This window comes from Macaca thibetana, chromosome 8 (assembly GCF_024542745.1).
Source record: "Macaca thibetana thibetana isolate TM-01 chromosome 8, ASM2454274v1, whole genome shotgun sequence".
Taxonomy (NCBI): domain Eukaryota; kingdom Metazoa; phylum Chordata; class Mammalia; order Primates; family Cercopithecidae; genus Macaca; species Macaca thibetana.
Window position 1 is genome coordinate 38,441,431 of NC_065585.1, and position 27,601 is coordinate 38,469,031.

The 27,601-nt window shown below is 34.1% G+C and overlaps 1 protein-coding gene and 1 non-coding gene across 13 annotated transcripts in view; one reads left to right on the forward strand and one right to left on the reverse strand.

The window, feature by feature from the left end:
• Positions 1-3,035: 3,035 nt before the first annotated feature.
• The window catches only part of OXR1 (oxidation resistance 1), a 382,402-nt gene continuing 357,836 nt past the window's right edge, over positions 3,036-27,601 (reverse strand). For 8 of the 12 annotated variants that reach the window (XM_050802206.1, XM_050802205.1, XM_050802213.1 and 5 more), the window contains 6 exons: positions 18,448-18,528; positions 16,468-16,593; positions 15,556-15,708; positions 13,731-13,826; positions 9,886-9,959; positions 3,036-4,922 (listed from right to left, as the gene is read on the reverse strand). In XM_050802206.1, the coding sequence (XP_050658163.1) occupies positions 4,787-4,922; positions 9,886-9,959; positions 13,731-13,826; positions 15,556-15,708; positions 16,468-16,593; positions 18,448-18,528 (666 nt within the window). In that variant the 3' untranslated portion in view covers positions 3,036-4,786. The remainder of the gene's footprint in view (positions 4,923-9,885; positions 9,960-13,730; positions 13,827-15,555; positions 15,709-16,467; positions 16,594-18,447; positions 18,529-27,601) is intronic. The other 4 variants (XM_050802209.1, XM_050802208.1, XM_050802210.1 and 1 more) reach the window with 1 other exon arrangement.
• Positions 26,523-26,584, forward strand: LOC126961899 (U7 small nuclear RNA). Its single transcript, XR_007728481.1, has one exon. It is a non-coding gene; the product is annotated as a U7 small nuclear RNA (small nuclear RNA).

Sequence of the window (27,601 nt, forward strand, 5' to 3'; positions counted from 1 at the left end):
CTGTAGTAAATGGCAATGGCAACTAATGTGTTGGGAATGAAAAAGTTTAAAAATACGCATCCCTCTACATATTACTTATTACACAAGGAAAACTGATAGTAGGGGAGAAACATGGTAGACACTATCTAATCAAATAATCAAAGCTAATATCACCAATAAAGGGATAAACGTACATTATGTGCACCCTGATTTGATGCAGAGGACAAAACACTTCTGTGGTTTTCCTATAAAAAATGCATAACCAAAATTTAAGCATAAGGAAAAATTCAGACAAATCTACATTAAAGCACATTCTACGATCCTGAAATTTTTCAAACATACAACTGTCATGAAACAATGAATAATGAACTCTTCCAGGTTAAAGGAGATTTAAAAAAAAAAGGCAGAACAATTGAATGCAATGCAGGATCTTCGACTGGATCATGAACCAGGAAAAATAATGCTTGAAAGGATATTAGGGTCATTGGAGAAATTTGAAAAGAATTGCATATTAGACCATATTATTGTATTAATGTTAAATTTCCTGAATCTGATCATTGTACTTTGGCTATTTAGGAGGATATCCCTATTCTTAGGAAATGCATACACAACTTTATAGGTAAAGTGTAACAATGAGATGCAGTAAATTAGTATGTAGGGTGTATGGGTATGGGTATAGGAGGAGAGAGGATGGGAAGTGATGAGAGCAAGCAAATAGTTCTGTACACATTCCAGCACATCTCCTGGTAAACACATACATATTACTGTTCAGTACATATCAAGGAATTAAATTTTCTGGTCAAAGTCATGTGTATACTTAGCTTTAGTGGATACTGCCAGAAATATTTTCCAAAGTTGCTCCACTCCGCATTCCCTTTTAAAACAGCTTTCACAGTTTCGGGTTTTACGTTTAAGTCTTTAATCCATCTTGAGCTGCTCTTCGTGTATGGTGTAAAGAAGCTGGGGTGATTCTTCAAAGATCTAAAAGCAGAACTACCATTCAACCTAGCACTGCCATTACTGGGCATATACCCAGAGAAATATAAATCTTTCTACCATAAGGACACATGCATATGAATGTTCACTGCAGCACTATCCACAATAGTGAATACATGGAATCAACCTAAAATGACAGACTGGAAAAAGAAGATGTGGTACATACATACCCAGGAATACTATGAAGCCATAAAGAAGAAAGAGATCATCTCTTTTGCAGGAACATGGATGAAGCTGGAGGCTATTACCCTTAGCATACTAATGCAGGAACAGAAAACCAAATACTACATGTTCTCACTTATAAGTGTAGTCAAGTGATGAGGACTTATGAACACATGGAAGGAAACAACAGACACAAGGGTCTGCTGGAGTAGGGGTGTGGGAGGATGGCGAGTAACAGAAAAGATAACTGTTGGGTACTAAGCTTAATACCTGGGTGATGAAATAGTATGTATAACAAACCCCTGTGACACATGTCTACCTATGTAACAAACCTTCACATGTACCCCCAAACCAAAAATAAAAGTTGGAGAAAACAACAGCTTTCACTCTTACTGGGCACCTTCTTACTTTTAATGTCTTTTGATGAAGTGCTTAAAGTTTTAATGTAGCATACTTTATTTTTTTTCCTTTATATTTAGTGCTTTTTGTGTCTCATTAAAGAAATATATGCTTACCCTAATGTCATGAAAATATTATCCTATATAATTTAATATCTTTATTGTTTTACTTTTCACAATTATTTTTCAATCTGTAATTGTTTGTGGTGTGAGTCAAGACTTTTTGTTCCATACAGATATGCAATTAATCCACCATCTTTTATTGAATAGACTGTCTTCTCTACTGAGCAGTCAGTAGTATCACCTTTTTTAGAAATCAGTGTCTTTCTAACTTTTGACCAATACATTGTCTTTCTTACTCAGCTTTCTAATAAATCATGATTATCTGGTACTGAAGACCAGATACTCAATTCCTCCATGATGCCTTAGCTATTCTTTGATTTTACATTTCCATATAAACTGTACAATCAGTTTAATTTCAAAAAAAAATAAGCCTGGGTGAGATTTTCACTGTCAATATAATTTAAGAGAACTGCTATCTTTTAATCAATATTGTCTGCCAATAATGAAAATGGTATATCTTTCCTATTTGGGTCTTCACTTTGTTATATAGCTGGTATTTTCAATGGTATTACAAATGGTAATACATAAATTTCATATTTGTTTGCATATAAAAAGTGAGTTTGTTTTTTGTTGACTTTTAAAGTTCACCTTTCAGGATATATAAAATGTCCTACCCCCAAAAAGTTTATCCTCCTGTATCTCAAATCATACTCTAATAAAGTCCATGACTAACTTCATTTTGCCACCTGCTGTTTTTCTTCTATGTACCTTGCCCATCTTGATAAATAATACATCTAAACTCCTAAACCAAAATCCTGAGAGCTATCCTTTTTTCTGACATCCAATCAATAATCAACTCCTGTTCATCCTAACTGATAAATCCTTTCCAAATCTATGCTTCCTTACTCCCATTACCACTATTCTTATTCGGGCCTAATCATTTTTTTCTGGACTTTATAAAAGGCTCGCTTTCCCTTTGTCTCTAGTTTTTCCCTCTACTCATCTACTTTTCACAGATATTTTCCTAAAGTATACACCTGATCATGTCACTCCTCCTCTCAAATGTTAACTGAACCTATGGGATACAAAATATCAAAATTTCTTGGCACTGCACACACAAAACTGTTTATGACAAGAGGCTTAGCTTGTTACGCATTCTCCACTCAAAATGAAAACAATGTACTTTAAAAATATCAAATAACTTGCACTTTCCCATGTGTCAAGTGCCTTCTCCCATCTCCATTTTAAAAAATGTAATGCTCCCTCTAATTGAATGCATCCTCCCATCACTATTACTCCTAACACCATGACCACCACCACAATGTAAGCTATTAGAAGCATTAAAAAAAAAAAAAAAAAAAAAAAAAAAGGGATAGTAGTAGGCTTAATCAAACAAAGACTTGCTAAGAAAATGAGTATTCAATAAATCCAAACTCATTTGTATTTCTGTATTTGATTTTATTTGGTATATGCCACTATGACCTTATTTTAGTTGAAATCCATTACAGGATGTTTTTATTATGATTAGTCAACTCCACAAAGACAATAATACTGCTGTGGAAGACCAAAGGGAAAAAAACTGATATATTTATTTACAATTCCCTATATTGTAAACATTTAATCTATATATTGTTACTAACTTATAATGAGACGAGGAAATGATGCCCTGTATTTCTATTCATATTCAGCAATAGCATATTATAATAGAACATCAGATTTTCTTTTCCATTAGCATTATGCTTTCTTTAAATAATTATCTAAACTTTCAAAAGAACTAAATATCTAAGTGCTATACAACTAAATCTACTTAAGCCAATATTTGGCTTATAATTTCATTTTTAGAATAACTTAAAGTGCTATAAGCAACCCGGCAATCAACACTTTCTATAAGAACAAAACTACCTTTAAACATTAATTTACAAGATATACAATGTTTATCTGGAATAGCTGAAATTTCAGCACAAAGTCACTGTCACATGTATAACAGCAGGATTCTTTTTTGCATAACATGAAGCTTTAAAATTAACTGATGAATTATTGCCACAATGGCTATTATTGGTTTACTACAAAAGAGGATAAGAACTACTAGTGTATTCTATCTTTTCATTTTTTTTGAGGTCACTTGACAGTAAGTTTGCATATTCAACAAGTCTACTGAGTTACAATATTGTCTACTATAATCATTGCCCTTTATAAGAGCAAATGCTAATGGTAATTAATAACATATACCACTCAAAGAAAATCACACTTTTTTTTTTCCTTTTGAACAAGAGTAACCTATATTTTGGGAGTTGGTGTGCAACAAGGCTAAAACAACCAAATTATAAAACAGTATATACCTGACACAGTATGTTGAGGAAATATGCATCTGTTTCATAGTTTTTGTACTTATGATAATGCCTTACTAAGCTACACATATGTAAATAGTATGTTTTCTTGCTTAATATATTAAATCCAATAGAATCATTAAGTTCTCATTCTCCTTTGTGATTTGTAACTTTATAAGATAATTTAATGATGAAAGCATACGCCCAAACCTGCAGATCATGTGTATTGTCATCTATTACAATCAAAATTCTCCTCAAATTTCATTTTTCTTAAAAGGAAATTGAAACTACCTGCAACATTGTTACAGAGAATGTTGTAGTGTGAATAAAAACTAGAACTCAGTGGTTTATGAAGTATGTACTATTTTGGCATGTGATTTTTCCTTCATAAGAATAAGATGAACATGTCCAAATGTTACCTGTGGCAACTTCACAGATACAGAAGTATCTAGTCTTCACTTCCTCAATGCCCCAATTAGACTGTTCTAGTAAAAGAATCAATATAGTTAAAAAATAAATAAATCAATACAGGTTCAACAAAAGAGCACCATCCTATTAGGGAACTGAGATAACATGTGAAAATGAAGTTGTCATTATAATCAAAATGTTGCCCAAATTCTAACAAACCCAAGCTGTTATACTAGTACATGGACGCAGTCCATAGTGTTAACCTAAAGAACTCTGGGACAAGAACATGATTTGAAAAATAAACTCCAAAATTATACTTGTAATAAATGGTGATACAGACTAATTTTAAAGCACAAGTGACATGTTACACTGTATTGCTTCTTGAACTTTCCAAACAATGCTTGTCCATGTCAGGTTTGGGCCATTCTCCTGCTAAGACAGAGAGCATTGTATTTATTCAAAAGCCCAGATTTCAATATCTTGGATAAAGAAATCTTCCTTCTTAGAAAGTGTACGATTCCCAAACGTTTTACAAGAATGGCTTCTTCCATGGTAGAGATCTCCATCAAGCCAAAGAGCAAATTCTCCTCTGCAATACATAAATAATAATCTGTTAATATTTATGCCCTAAATTGTAAAACAATTTAAATGAGACTTTGAATACCTAACAACCCTGAAATTACTAATTTTCTCAAATGCTTCCCAAATCCTTTCAACATTGACACAATTTTGTTTTACTCCCATTCCATTAAAAAATTATTTATGGGCCTGGAGCGGTGGCTCACGCCTGTAATCCCAGCACTTTGGGAGGCCAAGTCCAATGGATCACCTGAGGTCGGGAGTTCAAGACCAGCCTGACCAACATGGAGAAACCCCGTCTCTACTAAAAATTACAAAAAAATTAGCCAGCTGCACTGGCACATGCCTATAATCCCAGCTACTCAGGAGGCTGAGGCAGGAGAAGCACTTGAACCCAGGAGGCAGAGGTTGCGGTGAGCCGAGATTGCACCATTGCACTCCAGCCTGGGCGACAAGAGTAAAACTCCATCCAAAAAAAAAAAAAAGAAAAAAAAATATTTATGATACAGACCAAGGAACAGTGTCCTCTAACATCAACTTCATGAAGGATTAGCTTTTGAGACAGGTACTACTCTGTGATTTTTTGCCTGGTATTACGAGTTTTTCTCTGGGCATTTTTTTTAGTATGTTTTTTTTGTGTGTGTGTGTATGTGTGTGTTTATCTTTTTTGTATGGTTTTAACATATTTAACACGACTTTCTCAAAGGCACAAAAACTCAGTATCATCTAAAATAAAATTTGGGGATTCATGTTAAGGACCTAGTAATTAACTCTGGTTTCCTGCATAGGAAGCTGTTTGCAAAAGAGCTCAGTTTGAAAGGACTTTAAATGGACAAATATGTGATGCTGAGATTCAAGCAGAAGAACCAAGATATAATCTACGTATAATAGGAACTTAACAGATAGATTATAAGGTCCAATTTATCTAATTATCTAATACATAACCTGGAGGGGAAAAAACCAGGTTATGAGAGGACTTTTTTCTACTCTCTAGAAAATGTTTCCCCACCTAATAGAAGAGGAGAGGGAGCAAAGACTAATAATTAACATAATAGCCAGAGAGTTTTCCCTTGGGATTCTCTAAATCTAAACTAGGATATCAAGTCAGCAGACTGGAGCCAGAGTTTAGGAGGAAGAGGGTTTTTAAAAAAATATGGGCAGTTATATTTCAGTGAAAGAAAAAAAACTGGTCTGGGATTAAGACTTGTCTGTCAACTCAGTGGCCACAACTTATGTCAAACTTAGTTAAGTCACTTAACCTCTCTGGGGTAGAGTTTGTCAATTACATAAAAACACAAAAAAAGAAAAGCATATTAGGTAATCTGTAAAGACTTACACAACTCTATAATTTGGATGGCTATAATACCTTCTGACCTTCAGGCTTGCCATCAGGAGTCACATGGCATCACAGAGTTAACTGACTTATGTGGGAGAGGAACTCACCTATTTTTTTTTTTTTTTTTCCGAGACGGAGTCTCGCTCTGTTGCTCAGGCTAGAGTGCAGTGGCGCGATCTCTGCTCACTGCAAGCTCCGCCTTCTGGGTTCACGCCATTTTCCTGCCTCAGCCTCCTGAGTAGCTGGGACTACAGGCGCCCACCACCACCCTTGGCTAATTTTTTCTATTTTTTAGAAGAGACAGGGTTTCACTGTGTTAGCCAGGATGGTCTCGATCTCCTGACCTTGTGATGCGCCTGCCTTAGCCTCCCAAAGCGCTGGGATTACAGGCATGAGCCACTGTGCCTGGCCTGGAACTGACCTATTTTTAACACTATCTTAGAATGAAAGAAAAGAACTATTTATTTATACTCTGTAATAAAAAACAGCATCAAATATATAATGTATATTAATTACATATATAATTTTAAGTACAGAGATATGTTTCTAAGTAGAGAAGGGTGGCTACAGTGACCACGTAGAATGGTTCCTTTAAGAGTTGGGGCCAAGTGCAATGCCTCATGCCTGTATTCCCAGCATTTTGGGAGGCTGAGGCAGGGGGATCACCTGAGGTCAGTAGTTTGCGACCAGCCTGGCCAACGTGGCAAAACCCTGTCTCTACTAAAAATACAAAAATTAGCTGGGCATGGTGGTGAGTGCCTGTAATTCCAGCTGCTTGGGAGGCTGAGGCAGGAGAATCACTTGAACTTGAAAGGCAGAGGTTGCAGTGAGCCAAGATTGTGCCATTGCACTTCAGCCTGGGCGACAAGAGTGAAACTCTCTCTTTCAAAAAAAAAAAAAAAAAAAAAAAAAGAGTTGGTACTTCACAACAAAACAGAAAAGACGGATCAGTATAGTAATTCACAACAACCAGGTGAAGAGATCATCCTGTGTCATTCAAGAAGAGAGTTGACAGTACAAAAAACTGTAATGGGATAACCAGTGATGTGGTTCTTATGAACCTCTTCTGTAAATAAAAATGGGACTTTGCTAAGATGCAAGATCATCTTGAAAATCATAACAATCCAGAGTTTGTGATACGGAAGCACTGCAAAAACTAGATGGTCCTGAAAATGCCCCCTGCCCCATGAGGAAGCCATCACTTGTTAAGGTTCAAATTGAAATTCATATTTGACTAATTTGTTTAACTTTAAATACACATTTATCATGTTTCAGACACTGGTACTGGAAAACACAAAGATAAATTAGAAACTGCATTTGAATTAAAAAGTTTATGGTCTTATGACAATAGACTTCTAGAGGCTCTAACACTACTGGCAACAACATGCTTTTTAAAGAGATATCTGAATCCATGAGCCTTTTAAAGTGCGAATAGACTATCACAGCCAACCTATTAGAAAGGAGAATATGAAAGGGTCAGACTTCCTCACAAAAGCCTTATTTTGCTAAATATGAAAGGGTTAATAAAAGATTAGACATTTAGTTGTAATCTCAGATGACATCTAAGAAGTACCTCAAAATTGACCTTCAAGATTCATGAATGTCACTGATGCTGCAATAAGTTTTATTACCAAGTATGAATAGTTTTTTCCAAGGTAACCTGAACTTTCTGAAGCCCTGAGTAGAAGCTTTCAATATTTTTGTCAATTTCTTAATATCACATATAAAATTTAATTTGTATATTCATTTTAGGACAATGGATGTCTCTGCATTTCATCAGCATTTCAGAAGGGTATGTGATATCCAAATATTTAAGTAAATGTATTTAAGACAGATCTGTCCCAGGTGAAACACCTGGAAAGCCAGAAAGTGTATTTTTATATGAGCAATGCTTTCAAAGATGATTCATATGACTTTCTGAAAAGAGAATGGCTAAGGAAGTAGAAGGAATAAAAGCAGTGTTCTAAATCTTTAATTAATGTCTTACAGCTCATGCAGCCAAAGATACTGCAGGCAGAATTCTTCCTGGTATCAGAAGGGAACAGATCATGTTGGATGAAAGAAAGTAAGTAAAGGTGGCTATCAGTTTAGGTGGTTATCAGTTATTGAGTACTTACTATATGCTAGATACTATACTAGGATTTGCACAAAAATCATATCCTTGTGAATTCCTTATAATCTCCCTGTAAAACTGATTTAATCTCCAATTTATAGCTAAGGAAAGTTTAGATTTGTTAGGGAGTTTGCTCAAGATACCACACATAGCATAAGTTGAAGTGAGAATCTGAATCAGGTCTATTGGACTCCTAAGCCTACATTAAGTCCACTACATCATTATTTTTCTTTTGGGGTGCCTTTCCTTTGGAATTCGGGAATATTAACTCCCTGTAGTTTCTGCTTTCTGAAGCTGTACTCTCTTTCCAACACTGAAAACTTATATTAATTTATTATCAAATAACCCAATGATTACTTTAGCTTGGTGAAATCATGTTGTACAATAAAATCTAGTTCCAGCAGACATCTAATGGCATTGTGTATGTCATTTTTGAAGACTTAAAGCACCCATAAAATCTTGAAATTATAAGCCACTAGCTTGAGTGGACCTCTTGGAGAGCTAACAGAATCACATGTAAGACTACTGTTTTGGGGAGGGCTGAATGATACCCCCTCAAAAAGTATAATTGGACCATGTAAATATATGCTGAGTTCAACAGCTAAAACTAACAGAGAAGTCTACAATAACCATGATCACTTTTTAATCGCCCTAATTGTATCCCCCACACCTACTTATAGAGAAGTTGTAAGAAAATTTGTTAATAATAGAATAACCCAGGATGATGAATATTCTTTGGTGGTCTGAATAAATTATCATTATGTATCCTCAACTGTGGGATACAAATATTGTAACACTTTTACAAGTCTGAAAATTATTTAGCATACCCATGTCTAATAATGAAAGACAGAAATACCAAAAGAAGGAGTTGATGCTTGCTAAGCCCAGGCTAGGTGGGACCAGAGCAGCCTACCTCCCAACACTGTCAAGATTAAAGGAGGCTGGGATACCAAATGAAAAACAAAGTTCCTCACAGCACTTGCAATGCCAAAAAAATCATATTATTGTCTGATTCATAATTGTTAAAAACAAGCAAGCAAAAAACCCCTGAAAACTTGAGGGGTCCCCACAATTTTCTACAGAAATATCCATTTCTATTATTGCCTAAAATATCATTCCAAATGGTCTCCAGAGTAGAATAACATGAAAACAATTGGACTTCTTCTATGCATTGGGAGAAATACAGTAATATTCCATCACAGTTATTTAAAAATTAGAGAAGTTCAAAGGTACTGAGATATTTCCCTTTAAATTATCAAAGAGCCACTATGCTCTAAAGAAAAAGATGGGTCTTAATAAACAGTGAATAAACTGAACAGTATTTTAAAACGAAGAAACAAATACTCTACCAATAGTTTCAATAACTACACTTGAGCACCTTCTTGCAAATATACTTTCATTTTCATAATATATAAATTTGAATTCTAATGTCAAAACTTTCTAAAGATGACTGAATTTATAACTAATCCAAATGCATTTTAAAATTCTTCAAAAATCTCATAATGAAATGTCCAAGAGACTTACCCTCCACCACCGAAAGCTAGTGAATCCATGTCTCCTTTGATAAAAAACATATTATCTCCTGTCCACTTAAAGACCTATATAAATTTAAAAAAAGCTTTAAATATATAGATGAAATAGTTATTATACAGAGTTAGTTCTCCAAAACTCAAAAGAGTTAACAAAGCCAAGATTGACAGTATAGGAATAAGAACACCACAAAAAGCTTGGCACAGAAGGCTCTGGTGGTTTGGGTTTCAGTGTTTATATGACTAAATTTGAAAGCACACACTCTATCACTTAACTTTCAATTCCAATTTCTCAAATTTTGTTAACTTTTCACACACACTTCTTTCTCCTGACTTACAGACACCAAGAGTTGGATGGTAAATAGAAAAAACTGAAGAAAGGGCCGGGCGCGGTGGCTCAAGCCTGTAATCCCAGCACTTTGGGAGGCCGAGACGGGCGGATCACGAGGTCAGGAGATCAAGACCATGCTGGCTAACATGGTGAAACCCCATCTCTACTAAAAAAACAAAAAACTAGCTGGGCGTGGTGGCGGGCGCCTGTAGTCCCAGCTACTCGGGAAGCTGAGGCAGGAGAATGGCGTAAACCCAGGAGGCGGAGCTTGCAGTGAGCTGAGATCCAGCCACTGCACTCCAGCCTGGGCCACAGAGTGAGACTCTGTCTCAAAAAAAAAAAAGAAAAAACTGAAGAAAGAAGTAAATGAGTTGAAAAAAAATCAGACACAAATGCATTAACTTTTACCATTAAACATAAATGTATGTTAATTTGATAATATTTTAACATAGGGCCAAGGCCTTTACTTTGGATATATATTTAATGATCATAGTTCTTAAATAAACCACGCCCATAATGGGTATTTATGATTTCCAGTTTCAATTTCTTTAAACAGTGAGAACTTAAAATCATTTGAGAAATCCAAAAGCAAACTAGACATTAATACTCTTAAATATCTTTTTCTAACAGTTTATGGGTGTTTTACCTAAACCTATCATAGTAGCAATTTCTAGCAACTTACCTTTATCAAGTTTTTCAAATGTGTTCACTACAGTTTTCAATAAAACTTTAACACTTGTTTTTCATAGTTATGTAACATTTAATTGACTACATTATTACACTTATCAGGTAGCAGTAACATAAAAAGTGTGAGAATAGGCACTACTGATGCTTAGAAAATCTGTAATAACTACAAGCTTTCAATTAGTTGTTGCTATCAGTTGATATATTTTATGGAAGGAATCAAAAGCATTGGTTATTCTGGTGACCTAGTTAAGTACAAATTTGCTAAAAGACTTTTTATTGTGTAACCAAATCGTTCCTATTTTGTTCATTTATTTTTATAACCAATGGTGTTGATTCCTTTTCTTGAGATTAAAATGAAGGTTTTACGTGCCACACTCCAATGTGCCCGAGATACTAATATTGCACTCAACGTTTTAAGAATAGTCACACATTCACTAAAATTCATTTATATCTTTACATTTTAGATTTTATTAGCATAAGAATGTATTCCATCTATGTTAGTCAAGGCACAGTAAAGCCACACAGGTAAAGAAAAAGAAACCAGTTAATAACTTTTTATTTAAATCCAAATAATTTATTTTTTATACTTTCATGACTTACATCATTAAGCTTAGTCATTAAATGTTCCTGGAAATTTCACAATGACAATCTATAAACAGAATAGTAATGATAATGTATATTCTTTACTAAGTCCATAATTTGTGTCTGGTGCCATCCCAAGTATTATATATAAATGACCCTCATTTAATTATTAAATGACCATGTCATATTTTATGATTCCTCATTCTATCTACAGGAAAGTTGAAGTTCAAAATGGTCAAAGAAAAGTTAAGCTACCAGGGAGTAAAAGGCAAAGATAGGGGTCAAATGCAACTGTGCATGACTCGAAAGTGCATGTTTTTTTCATTTATGCCATCTTTCTTTTTTTTCCCTCAACTTAAGTTCAGGAGTACACGTGTAGGATACGCAGCTTTGTTACATAGGTAAATGTGTGCCATAGTGGTTTGCTGCACAGATCATCCCATCAACTAGGTATTCAGCCCAGCATCCACTAACTATTATTCCTGATGCTCTTCTCTCCCTCCCCGCACCCTCACCCTGCAATAGACACAAAGTCTGTGTTGTTCCCCTGAAATGTGTCCATGTGTTCTCATCATTCAGCTCTTTCCTGTAAGTGAGAACATGTGGTGTTTGGTTTTCTGTTCCTGCATTAATTTGCATGGTGTATATGGTGTATTCCATGGTGTATATGTACCACATTTTCTTTATCTAGTCTATCATTGATGGGCATTTAGGTTGATTCCATGTCTTTGCTATTGTGAATAGTGCTACAATGAACATTTGTGTGCATGTATTTTTATATTAGGAGTACTTATATTCCTTTGGGTATATACCCAGTAACGGGATTGCTGGGTCAAGTGATATTTCTGCCTCTAGGTCTGTGAGGAATTGCCACACTATCTTCCACAATAGTTGAACTAATTTACACTCCCACCAACAGTGTAAAAACATTCCTCTTCCGGTTGGGCATGGTGGCTCACACCCGTAATCCCACTACTCTGGGAGGCCGAGGCATGTGGATCACCTGAGGTCAGGAGTTTGAGACCAGCCTGGCCAATATGGCAAAACCCCGTCTCTACGAAAAATACAAAAATTAGCTGGGCATGGTGGTGTACACCTGTAATCCCAGCTACTTGGGAGGCTGAGGCAGGAGAATTGCTTGAACCTGGAAGACAAAGGTTGCAGTGAGCTGAGATCATGCCATTGCACTCCAGCCTGGGCGAAACAGCAAGACTCTCTATCTCAACAACAACAACAACAAAACAAAACATTCCCTTTTTCTCTGCAACCTTGCCAGCATCTGTTGTTATTTGGCTTTTTAATAATAGCCATTCTGACTGGTGTGAGATGGTACCTCATTGTGGTTTTGATGTGCATTTCTCTAATGATCAGTGATGTTGAGCTTTATTTCATAGGTTTGTTGGCCGCATGTATGTCTTCTTTGGAAAAGTGTCTTCGCCCACTTTTCAGTGGTGTTTTTTTCTTGCAAATTCACTTAAGTTCCTTGTAGATTCTGGATATTAGACCTTTGTCACACGATAGACTGCAAACATTTTCTCCCATTCTGTAGCTGTCTGTTCACTCTAAGGATAGTTTCTTTTGCTGTGCAGAAGCTCTTTAATTAGATACCATTTGTCAATTTTTGCTTGTGTTGCAACTGCTTTTGGCATTGTTGTCATGAAATCTTTGCCCGTATCTATGTCCTGAATGGTATTGCCTAGATTTTCTTCTAGGGTTTTTATAATTTTGGGTTTTACCATTTAAGTCTTTAGCCCATCTTGAGTTAATGTTTGTATATGGTTTAAGGAAGGGGTCCAGTTTCAACTTTCTGCACATAGCTAGCCAGTTGTCCTAGCACCATTTATTAAATAGGGAATCCTTTCCCCATTGCTTATTTTTGTCAGGTTTGTCGAAGATCAGATGGTTACAAGTGTGTGGTCTTATTTCTGAGTTCTCTATTCTGTTCTATCGGTCTATGTGTCTGTTCTTATACCAGTACCATGCTCTTTTGGTCACTGTAGCCTTGTAGCACACTTTGAAGTCGGGTAACGTGATGCCTCCAGCTTTGTTATTTATGCTTAGCATTTTCTTGGCTATTTGGGCTGTTTTTGGGTTCCATATGAACTTTAAAATAGTTTTTCCTAATTCTGTGAAGAATATCAATGGTAGTTTAATGGGAATAGCGCTGAATCTATAAATTGCTTTGAGCAGTATGTTATGCCATTTCTTTATAAACAAAATATTGAAATAGGGGTCCTTACCTCAAACTCTGGACAGAACGTAAAAACAAAGGTCTCTCCAGTACCATAAAAGCCATCACTCACTTTAAATGGCTCAGATGCTAATGCACCAAAAACCTAAGGATAAAAAAGGCATGTTCAATGACATGACTAACAAATTTATTTCAGTAAGCATTATTTCATCATATACGTTTAAATAAAATGCAAAAAAGATAAATCTGGTATAGTTTCATCTAACCATACTTAAAAAGGGAAAAATGGCTAGCTGTTATATAATTTACATTATTGTCAAATATAAAGCATATTGGTTTTTCAGCGGAAAAACAGATTTTTTCCTAGTTTTTAAATTTTGGGATTTTATTTAAAGTAATTAAATAGACAATCTTAAAGTAGTTAACACATTTCAGGAGGACTTATATGTACAACATATGTATGAAATGGATAACATGATGCTATGGGATTGTGGTGCTTAATAAAATAAGTCCTTCACTATAGGGAAACATTCTATCACTTTTTAAATAATGCTATTTTTTTCTCTATCATTATACAGTAAATTCCACGAGGGCATGTGTTATGTGTGAATTATTTTGTCCTTTAACCCTGTGCATGATCTTATACAAGACACACAGTACCCTAGTGAAAAAATTGATGAATAAGAGATTGACCAAGTAATTTCAGTGTTATGAGTTGAAGTTTCTACATCAGAAATGGGAGCGCAGACAATCTGACAGATAATCCGTACAGTCACTGTCTATCCTGACATTCTATCTTTATAGTCTTAAATTTGAAAATATTTCCTTATTGAAAGGTTATTTTATATATATATTATAGAAAAGCACACAAAACATAAATGCATAGCTCAGTTTAGAATTATCACAAAGCAAAGTCCCATGCAACGTTCATTCAGACCAAGAAACAGAACACCACGAGTTCTAGAAGCTCTCTTTGTGCTTCTTCTCATCAATAGGCTCACCTACCTGAAGGAGTTACTAGCCTAACACCACTATAGATTCATTTGGCCCCCTGATAAAACTTTCTATAAATGAAATCATAAGAAAGTTACTCTTTGGTGTTTGATTTCTAATTCAATATTATGTTTGTGACATTCATCTACGCCATGGCATGTAGCAGCAGTTCATTCATTTTCATTGGTGCAAATACTTTTTCTTGGGTATGTAACCTTGGACAAGTTGATGAGCTTATGTCACAGTTGACTCATTCTTTAATATAAAGATGATAACCGTATCAATCTCATAGGGCTTTCATGATTAAATAACATAATGCATAAGTGATTAGTCAAGTTCCTGACACATAAAACACTAAAGGTGTTAGTAATACTAGAGTTTTGTTTTAATATTGCTATTTTACCTTCTCATTAGTTTCCAATTACAACTGACTTGAACTTGCTGTTTGAGGAACAAACCAGTATTACTCTTATTTGTGCTTTTGTTCTGGCTATCACCTTCAAACAATTATTTTTAATCAAAACTTTACCCATTATTCAAGATTCTGCCAATTTCTACCTTTCCCATGAACCTCATTCTTATTTCCTTACTTTTTCTAGGTTCTAACAAACCTACCAGTTTTCCCAGCATTAGAGATATTGGTATGTGCAAACGTTCTTTTCTACCACTCTATAATCCCTTTGAAGGCAGTAATTCTTAATCATCATGCTCATATCTATCCTCTGTAACACTCAACATTGCCTTGCATATTTAAAGAACCCAGTAATTATCAGTTAAATAATAAAATGTACTAATAAAGTAATGTTTATCAAAGAAATATGCTAAAAGTTACTGTTACTGCTCTTAAAGGATAAGCGATTTATGCAGTTAGTGTTTCATACCTGTCCATCACTGTCTTTAATCACCATCAGCACTGGGGTGTCTAAACCTGTCATTGTTCGATAAAGAGTTTTCAAGCTTGTGCCATGTTTTCCAGTACCATAAACAAGAGTCCATGGATAGCCAATTGTTCTTGGTGGAAGATGCTTGGTAAGCTTTAAAAAACAAAGTGTTAGTATTTACTTGATAGCTTGTTGTTCATTATATAGAATACTATTGCCAGCTGGAATTTAATGGTGCTTATATAATCTAGGCTATAAAAATAAATTAACAGTAGAAATTATTATTCTCAAAGATACTAAGATGATTGAAAAGTATTACACATTTCTCAGCATAAAATATTAATTGTCAATTAGGAAAATAGAGAATCATCCTGAACCAGACACAGATTAGAACAGAGATAAGAAACATAGATTACTTACTGCTTTTGCCTTCCATATTGAATTAACAAAAATACTTGATAGACTATTAGCTTGATTATTAAAATATCTCTCAAATAATGGGCTAGGGAGACAGACTATCCAAGTTAGGAATCAAGCTTTAATACTTCTCCCTGTGTGACCTTGAACAAGTTAATCGCTCTATGCTCCCGATTTTTTAACTTAATAAAAAATGTGCATAATAAGAGCATCTAATTTCTACAACTGTTGTAACAACTACATGAAATAATTCACATAAAGCAAGTAACAAGCACACAATAATAAAACAAATATTGGCTATTAGTGTCTGCTTACCTAAATCTCCTAACACCTTAATTAACACTAGCTGCCATGTTTTGCTTACTCTTTCTTTTCATTGGAGTGGGATAGTAATAGCATTAATGCTGTTGCTTCAGAAACAACTAAAAAGAGGCTGTTTTACTCTCATGGGTACACACTCACACTCAGAAATGCACCTATGTGAGCATGTCATACCTTTTCAATTTGATCTGGCAGTAAAAGTTCACTGGGATCACTTAGGTTTGGTCGAAAAGATTCAGACTCCAGGTCTGCTTTCACTGGAGCAACCTGCTTTGAATTTATGTCTTCCCTTGTAGTAATCTAAAAAAGTAAATAGAGATAGTGTATTAATGTAAACTTGCGACATGCTTTCAAAATTATCAGACTTTTCAGATAAATAAAGCTTTATATTGTAGAAAATGTGTCTAAATCTTTAATCTTAAGATTTTATAGGGCAAAAGATGCCCCATATCTAATATCTATGATGTAGCCAATTTAGAAAAAGATTTTATAACAATATAAACAGACGTTTTCTCATCCAGTACATGAGGAAGGACTGGTAGGAATGATAAATCCCCATATTTCTGTGTAAAGAAGATAGTTGCATTCATCTTTAATTAAGCCCTTGAAGGGCAAAAGTCAGCCAGTTGGCTTGCTTTGTGTCTGTGTGTGTGTGTGTATGTGTGCTATTTAAAATAGAATTTTTTCATGCTAAACACAAAATTTGTCAAAAATAATTAACAAAACTTCCTGGATGCCAAAATTTTAATGTAAAGAATAGTGGAATAAAAAATATAACTTTATTTTCTGTGAGGTGTGCATGTATTTATTTGTTTCACTGAAAAATGTTACCACTTTTTTAAAAATGCTTTCATTTTTTTAACTTTCTAAACATTTAATTTTTTTCATCTAGTTGGACCAAACAATAAATTTTACTGTTAATTTGTTCATAAATTTATTTTTAAAATTAGATTATTGCGTTGCATTACAAAGAATATATGCTTTTGATTGGTGGAAATGATTTCACTGGTATTCTTAAAATGAAAAAAATGTTAACTAACTAAAAATAAAGCTTACTACCACACGATATATTCTATTGGTGCTTACTTTTTAATATTAATTTTATTTTAATATATAAAACATAACAGTAGAAAATAAAAGAAATGAAACGTAACTATTATTTATGAAACTTTTAAATTGGAAAATATGCAGAATTCTGTTGGAGCAGATAACTAAAATGCAGCAATGCTTGGCAACTGTGATTCTACACGGGAATGAAATTTTTGCTAAATTATTTTGTTCCTTTAACAGGTTTCTTAATAAACCTGAGCAGCATATATTTGCAACCAATACATGTTTTATAACTGTATTGTTTTTTGACAAGAAGTTAAATACTCATTCTTTCATATCATCGTGTTTCACCTTTATTTTGATGATGTGAAAGGTAAAAAGAAAAAGAAAAAGAAACCCAAGGCAGCATTAGAAGCATTAAAAGAAAAAAATTCAGTAGGTCTAGCAAAGCCATGAAAGCATATCTTATTAAGAAGAAAGAAACACAGTATAATAGACAAAACTGAAAAATAAGTTTTCAATTGCATTGCTTTCTTGTATCTAAAAAAATCACAAAGATTATTTCACAGAATTTTAAGTAATTTATCCAGTTCTGTATCTAAACTGTACTATTCCAATGTACTCCTAATACCAACCAAGAATGCCTCAAGAACAGTTTATCATATTGAGATATTTGATGTGACGTTGATACAAATGAAATAGCCTTAAAGAAAATATTTAAGCCTTGCTATTAATTTTTTTTTTTTAGTTTTCCTATAGTACCATATCTTTCAGGTTTTGTTTAGAAAAGATTCAATCTCGAAACCAACACCATTCTTCCAATGTTAAATGAATGAAAACTCCTCATCGCTGAAAGAAACACACAATACTGAGAATAATTCTAAAGTGACAGAACATTCTTCAGAATATTTTTCAAATGAAAAGATGACAGAAAAGATAATCCATAGCTCTTCAAGGCAATACTATAACCTTTAATACAAAAAGGAACTTAATTTTAGTGCTGCAGTCAAAGCAAATTCTTCAAATGAGATTTGCCATGACAAAGAACACTAAAAACAGGGAGTATTCAGTCTCTGGAGGGGTTGAAACTACTGAAGGGGGCACCTGGAGGCGTCTGCAGAGTGTGCGCAGTTCTTCAGTATTTAGAGCATCGATCCTGCGGTGATACTCAGCCACTGACACTACCTAAATATGGAGACAGGGAGACAATAATTCCACTGACAGTTGAGAAAAAACAGCCAAAAAAAAAAAAAGAGGAGAAATTAAACTGGGAAAAGAGAACTATAATTAGGATTTCTTCCCCACTCCATGCTGCAAATCCAAGAGATTTATATATCAAACTAGAGTGAAATACCCATGAATGATTTTCACTACCACATCGAACTAGTTGGTAATGATGTAAGGTTTATTTCATAGACTATTCCATGTAGATTCAACTTAGTGAACAGAAATTATAGTTTTTTATACAGAAAACACTATATAAAACACATACTTTGCTAACATTAAAGATAACATCTGAAAACTAAACGGTCTTGCAGTTACAAAGGAAGTGGTAGTTTCAACTACCCCCTCCAAATCAGGTGAGCTCAAACATTATATCCTAATGGCCAAGCTAGAAGAATTTCTTCTAGGCACAGGTGACAAACATACCCATCTATAACAGAAACAAAAGAGGGGAGAAGAGCAAGAAAACAATATACATGTACATCTTAAAACCTAAGGCAATTAGAAAAATAAGCTCTAGAAAGTAGAAAATTCGATTTTCAAAAGTATGTCTAATCAAAAGTACCTTCTAAGCATGTCTGCTTTAGCCCTTTAAATGACTTTTTTTTCTAGTTTTTGCCTCTCTTCTGTTTTATTTCTTTATGGTTTTTACTGTATTACTTATTCTTGACTAACATTTAACAACTTTCCTACATTTTAACTTTCAAAGGAAAACTTTCTATCTTCTATAATTGCCTAGACCAGGCTCTCGCACAGTATTAAATTTCCAAGCCATAAATGACAGATAAACACTATTACAGAAAGCCCACAAAAACAGATAAGTTTCCTCAGGTTGACACAACAATTACAGTCTTTTCAGATCATGACATAATTCTAAAAACAGTTACCATACTACAGTGAACACTAGTGGTGTCATAAATATGTGACGATTCTCTTGAGCTATGACTAGTTTCACTTGTAATCAATCAAACATGCACAGAGGCTCTGACCACAAAATGAGTTAAACCAACTGGCTCATAAAGAGTTTAGATTTCGAACCTAGATTTTAAGGGCTTTTTATTTAGCCAACTAAAAGGAACTAGCTACCACTAAACATCAAGGTAAGCATGAAAAGCTATATAAACTTGTTGAAAGTTCTGAAAGACATGAGAATAGAAAAAAGGAAAAGAGGCTGGATAGATTTCCATTCTGGCCATTATTATTATATTGAATTTTGCAAAGCAACAAAGCATACAATATGTTAGCTGACTCTGTACTCAGAAACCAGAAGCTGTTATCCTCTCTAGCTCTGGGGGGGGTCAGATAAACCTGGGTTCCTCACTGTCTATCAATTTTGTTATGAAACAATGAAAATAATAAAAGTGCATGTCAAATCTGGGTTTACGTGAATTACTGAGGAAATGCATATTAAGGACTGAGTATAGTGCCCAGGACATATTAATGAGAGCTACTATTATTAACACGACTTTTACTTGATTACTTTTCACCAATTACCCTGAGGACTAAATGATAATGGCTGAAGAGCCTACTTATTTATTTTTGGCTTTTATTTTTGAATGAGAATATTTCAAGTTTGACATCTCAACTATTTTTAACATTTTGATTATTCTGAATTTAATTTTTATATTTCAGTATTAGATAAAAATAATGAAGGACTTTCAATTAAGAACAATAGGATTTCAATAAAGATTAAAGAAAAATTAGGTACTAAAAATAAAAAACATCATGGGCTTACTTTTCTATGCCCAGCAAAACAGGTCTCTAGAAATATTTAATGGCCAATTATATTTTTCTTTCTTTTTTCATGGACTTCAATCCAATAGTCTCCTAGACAAGGATTCTCAAATCATATAACTTATCTACTCCTCTGCTTTCCTTCTACAACTTATCTATCCTCTGCTTTCCTTCTATCCCTCCAGTTACCAACGATCTTATACCTATATTCTAAAACTCCTTCATTTACTAGAGGAAACACACTTCCTGGGGGGAAGTGAAATTAAATTATGCTCACAAAAGAGATCAGTCATAACCTAATTGTATCAGCACTGCTGAGAGTAGGAGTTACTAATAAGAGAACAATAAACTGCCATGATAAGGCTAAGCTTATCTTAATAACACTTGATAAAGTCATAGTTTCTTTCATGTCACAAATCTACTTTTTCAAATTTATTTTTTTCAATTTTAATTTTTTCTAGAACTTAAAAAAACTTTCTGCTTCCTTAACCTTAAACATTTACTCATGCCCTGACTGCCCTGATGTATGAAGATACAGAAAACTGTAAAAAAAAAAAAAAAAAAAAGGTCTGTGAGTTAATAGAAAAAAGGGATTTGAATTTGAGTACAGAAATATACTTCCTTCTCTCAAAATAAATAGATAAAAGAGCTATATATTCCCAGTATATATGAGGAAACTGGAATTAGTCTTACATTAATTTTTATACCCCTGGTAAATCATGCTCCATGTATATAATTTATTACTTTACCCAAAAGATTAAACCTAACTAAAAGATGAATACATTTCTCCAAAATATCCCATATCATGCTCTGAATTATTAGGGGTAAACAGTTGAGAAAACCAAGATCTTCCAATTAAAAGTGCATTCACTGGCTAAAAAATTGTTTCTTAAGGAATAAAGTATTTGGATATACTGCTAAGTCCTATCTGTAGGAACTAAGTACCATGACCTATATTCTGCAGAATTAAATGCCACCCTCTAGTCTTTTCAGTCTTTGACAAAGGATCCTCACACAGAGAAAGTATTTTCCTAAGTCTTTATTTCTATAGAATTACCAATGGAAAGGCAGGGGTAAATCCACCCATCACTATTACAAATGGACTAAGAAAAACAGACTAGAGAAAATTCAGTTGCTGCCAATCTCATGAATATGAACATGTTCATCTCCTAGATATAAAGAACAATACCTTGCGGATGTTCCAGTATTTCCCCAAGATTACTCCAAAACAAACCCCAAATCTCCCTTCCTTCAACTGTCTTGCACACTAACAAAAATCTGCTAGTTATATGTCAAGTGCCATTTTTACTACTTTCTCAGTAAAGGGAAATGCAAGAGAAAAAGAAATACTATCTAATCAATGTCACTTATACTTACTTTGGTCCCAAAAATATGTTAAAGAAGAAAATATAATTCTGAGCTTCTGTGTCAAACAAAAAGAACATACAACAGCATCCTTGAAGTCACATAAGCTGTTGTTCTACTACATCTCATCATATATTAACAGTCTTTATTACAAAATAAGACCAGAATTATGTTAAACTTTGCCCCATTTTGCCTAAATTAAAACTACTGCTTTCAAAATAACATTCCATTTTGAGACCAGCCTGGGAAACATGGAGAAACCTCATCTCTACAAAAAATACAAAAAATTAGCTGGGCTTGGTGACGCAGGGTGGAAGGATCACCAGAGCCCAGGAGGTTGAGGCTGCAGTGAGCCAAGATCAAGCCACTGCACTCCATCCTGGGCAAGAGAGCAAAACCCTGTCTTAAAAAAAAAAAAAAGCCACTGCTCAACTCCATCCTGGGCGAAGAGGAGGAGAAACCATCCTGGTTAACCTGTCTAAAAAATTAGCCGGGCAAAAAAAGGCAGGAGAATGGCGTGAACCCGGGAGGCGGAGCTTGCAGTGAAAATCCAGAAGAGCGAATCCGTCTCAAAAAAAAAAAAAAAAAAAAAAAAAAAAAAAAAAAAATCCAGAATGAATTCCATTAGTGAAGTTTGATTTGAAAAAATCTCCAATTAAAATCACTTCCTGTCTTTCATCAATACTGGGAACAGGAAAAAAGGGGAAGGAAGAGGGAGCCATATCCCCATATCCTTTTTTTTTTTTTTGAGACGGAGTCTCCCTCTGTCATTCAGGCTGGAGTGCAGTGGCATGATCTCAGCTCACTGCAACCTCTGCCTCCTGGGTTCAAGTGATTCTTCTGCCTCAGCCCCTCTGCCTTTTGGGTTCAAGTGATTCTTCTGCCTCAGCCTCCTGAGTAGCTGGGACTACGCTGGGACTACAGGCGTGTGCCACCACGCCCGGCTAATTTTGTATTTTTAGTAGAGACAGGGTTTCACCATATAAACTATACTAAAAAAATGTATATTACAAATTCTAGAGGAATCATTTTTAAAAGTTTTTTTTTAAAAAAGTATAACTAAGATGCTAAGAGATGAAAGAATATGTAATCAAATTAAATCTGAAGTACAGGAAAATAAAATTAGAGCAGAAATCAATAGATTAAAAACAAAATCAATAGAAACACAGCAATGGAACCAGAAGCCAGTTCTTTAATCTTTGAAAAGGTCAATAAAATTGATAAACCTCTACCTCTAGCCAGGATAGATGAGAGAGGGTGAGAGAATAAATATCAGAAACAAAGAGGGGCCATCATTACTGATCCCATGGATATTAAAAGAATAATAAAGAAATACTATAAAACTGTACACTCATTAATTTGATAATCTAGATAAAACAAACCAATTCCTTGAAAGACAGAAACCACCAAAAGTCACACAAGAAGAAACAGGTAATGCATGCCTATTATCTCAGCTACTCAGGAGGCTGAGGTGGCAGGATCACTTGAGCCTATGAGTTCAAGACCAGCCCAGGCAACATAGCAAAACCCCAACTCAAAAAAAGAAAGACAGATATGTATTCAAATAATTAATCAATAATTAATAACCTCCTAAAACAGAAAGCACAAGGCCCAGACAGACTCACTGATTAATACTACCAAACATTTATGAAGAAATTATACAAACTCTCCACAATCTCTTCCAGAAAACAGAAGCAGAGGGAATATTTCTTAACTAATTCTGTGAGGACAGCATTACTCTAACAGAAATAAAAACATTACAAGAAAGAAAAACTACAGGCAATTATCTCTCATTAACATACATGCAAAAATTCTCAACAAAACACTAGCAAATTGAATTAAGCAATGTACAAATGTACAGAATTATATAAAATGACCAAGTAGAACTTATCCCACCTATGCAAGACTGGTACAACCTTGACAATTAATTGATGTAATCTATTACATCAACATGGTGAAGAAGAAAAATCATGTGATCTTACCAACAGATACAAAAAAAAGCACTAGTCAAAATCCAACACTAATAAAAAAGGTTTAGGAAGTTAGGAATAAAGGAGAACTCCCTCAACTGGATAAAGAACATGTATTAAAAAAATTCAGTTAACATCACACATAATAGTGAGAAACAAGACACTTTCACACTAAGACTGGGAACAAGGAAAGGATATCCCTTGTCAGTACTCTTACCTGACATTATGCAGGAAGTCCTAGCTAACACGATACGACAAAGGAAGAAAATTGAAGTTACATAAACAGGGAAGAAAGAGGTAAAACTGTTTTTGTTAGCAGATGACATGATTGTTGGTATAAAAAAATCCCAACGAATCAACCAAGACACTACTGGAATTAGTAAGTGATCATGGCAGGCTTTCAGAGTGCACAATTAATATGCAAAAGTCAACAATCTTCCTATGTATCAGCAATGAAAACTTGGAATTTGAAAGTTAAAAAGAATACCATTTATATTAGCATAATGTAAATGAAATACATATAATGCTAACAAAATACATAGAGATCTGAGTGGAAAAAAAAGTAGAAAACTGTGATGAAGAAAAGATTTAAATACATATTCCACGTTCATAGATAGGAAGACACAATATTGTCAAGCTGTCAGTTCTTCCCAACTTGATATATAGATCCAATACAATTTCAATCAAAATTCTACCAGGCTATTTTATAGATACAGGCAAATTGATTCTAAAATTTATAGAAAAAGTTTATATGCAAAGACATAGAATAGCCAAGAAAGCAATGAAGAAAAAGAACAAAGTTGGAAGATTGACGCTACTCAACTTCAAGACTTATTATACTATAAAACTACAGTAATCACTACATCATGGTTTTGGCAAAAGAACTGACAGATCAATGATACACAATAAAATACTCAGAAATATCCCACATAAATATGGTCAACTGACTTTTAACAAAGGAGTAAAGACAATTCAGAGGAGAAATAATGGTCTTTACCCCAAACAGTATTGGAACAACTGGATATCCTCCTGCAGAACAGTCAATTGAGACAAAGTTCTTTACACTAAATGGACTACAGAGAAAAACACAAAACTATGAATCTCCTAGAAAATAACATAGGAAAAAAATCTTTGTGACCTTAAGTCTGAAGGTGCATTTTTAGATAAAATACCACAAGTACAATCCATGAAAAAGAAAAGTATTAAGTTGAATTTCACTAAAATTAAAAATTTCTACTGTGTGAAAGACACTGCCAAGAGAATGAAAAAGACAAGCTACAGACTGGGAAAAAATCTCTGCAACATATATAAATGATAAAGGACTGTTATCCAAAATATATGAAGGAATACAGAAAGGAAGGAAAGAGACAAAATTGTCTGTTCTATCTCTATGTTTACGTAAAACGTAACAATAAGATATCAAACAAACTGATTAAAACATGGACAAAAGACATGAATACACATCTCATTAAAGAAGATATACGAATGGAAATTAAGACTATGAAAGGACGCTCACCATGATATGTCACCAGGGAAATGCAAATTAAAATAAGATTGATATATCACTACACACCTATTTAAATAAAATACAAAATCCAAAGCACTGACAACAGCAAATGTCAGCAGGGATGTGGAGAACAGGAATTCTCATTTGTTGTGGATGCCATGCAAAATGGGTATAGCCAGATGAAAAACAGTTTGGCAGTTCCTTTCCTTTCCTTTCCTTTTTCCTTTCCTTTCCTTTCCTTTCCTTTTTCCTTTCCTTTTTCCTTTCCTTTCCCCTTTCCTTTCCTTTCCCTTCCTTTCTTTTCTTTCTTTCTTTCTTTTCTTTCTTTCTTTTTTTTTTCAGAGACAAGGTCTCACTATGTTGCCCTGGCTAGTCTCAAACTCCTCCCACTTCAGCCTCCTAAAGTGTTGATATTACAGGTGTGAGTCACCACAGTGGCCTACCAAACACACCCTTAACATAGGATAGAGCAATCATGTTACCTGGTATTTACCTAAACGAGTTGAAAACTTATGTCAACACAAAATCTACATCCAAAAGTTTGTAACAGTTTTTTTTTTCATAAGTTCCAAAAGGTGGAAAGAAGCAAAATGTTCTTTATCAGGTGAATGGATAAAGAAGTGGATAAAACCATAAAATAGAATATTATTCAGCAATAAAAAGAAATGAGCTGTCAAGCCAAAAAGACATGAAGGGATCTTAAATAAAAATTCCTAAGTGAAAGAAGCCAATCTAAAAAGGCTACATACTACTGTATGATTCCAACTATATGACACTCTGCAAAATGCAAAACAGTGGAAAGACTGGTGGGTGCCAGCAGTTCACTATAAGGGAATGAGTGATAAATAGCTGTGGCACAGGGAATTCTTAGGGTAGTAAAATTATACTGTGTGATTCTACAACTAGATACATGTCATTACACACTTGTCAAAACCCACAGAATATACAACTCAAAGAATGAACCCTCAAGTAAACTATGGACTCTGCATGACAATGTATCAGTATTCGTTCATAGACTGTAACATATATCACACTAATGTCATACGTGAGTAACAGGGAAAACTGTGTTTTGGGGAAAAGAGAGTATATGGAAACTCTCTATACCTTCCATTCAATTTTTCTGTAAACCTAATACTGATCTAAAAAACGAAATCTATTAATTAAAAAAAGTTAGGGTGATAATAAAACAAAAAAAATCCAGAGAGGTAGTTACCAATATGAAGATGACATAAGATGAGATGAGAAAAAACACACAGACAGATGCAGCTACATCAGTGATGTTCTAGTTCTAATACTGCGTAGTGGTACATCACAGATGTTCATTTTACTATTATGCCTCATAACTAGTATACATAAGATATCCTTTTCAACTATTGAGTCAGTGTTACAGCTCTCTTAGAATATATCTAGCAGGTTTTCTGGTCTTCGCTGGAAAGCCTCCCATGCTATTAAATTTACTTAAATGAAAAATAAAAAACAACTGAGTCAAATAAATTAAGAAAAAATATTTTACATTGAATATATGTGTATACTTTTTTCAACTAGGTTGTGACTGGAGAGCAGAAGATGTTTCACTTACCATAAGAGATACATAAATACTGGTAAATAAATGTACTATGACTATCTACTATAGATATGCAGAGTAATATTGAAGAATACTGGCTTTGGTTTTAGACTGCTACCTTAATTCTGATTCTGATTTTTATTAGTATTGTGAACTTAGGGAGCCTCATTTAGTTTCTCCATTTCTGATTCTTCAAATGGAAATACTCGTACATTTTATGAGAAATAAATAATATGTATAAAGTATATATAAAATAGGTTCTGATACATTAAACATATGATGAAATAAATAATTCTCTTCCTCTTGTTATATTCTGAAGATTTTTGAGGGCAAGTATGGCAAAGAGCTTAAGGGCATTGGATAGAGCCAGAATGCCTAGATTAAAACATCAGCTCTGACTTGCACTAGTTGTAGTGTGATTGCTATGTCCCTCTGTTTTTTCACTTGTAAAATGGAGAAGATACAGTAATATTCCACAGGGTTGTGAGGATTAAATAAGGAAACTCATACTAAGTGTTTAGAACAATATTTGGTATACACTGTCAGTACAAGTAATTATTTTCATCATTATAATTATTATTCATGCTGAAGTCACTGGAAAGATTTTTACATTTCAATTAGCTCTTCCTAAAAATCCACCTGTCAGCTAATTCTTGAACAGATGTAAATAATTTGACATACAAACTTTTCTCCTGTGTTTTCATATATGAAAGCCTAAATTTAAAAAAAGTCTGTTCTTTCGTATATGACGGCCTAAACTAAGAAAATGGTGATGAAATTAGTGACTACTGATAAAGGTAATAAAACAATGATGTTATTTAATGATTTGTGACTTTGATTAAGACTAAATCCTTATTATAAAATGGGCTTATAATTTCAAGTAAATTACGATTT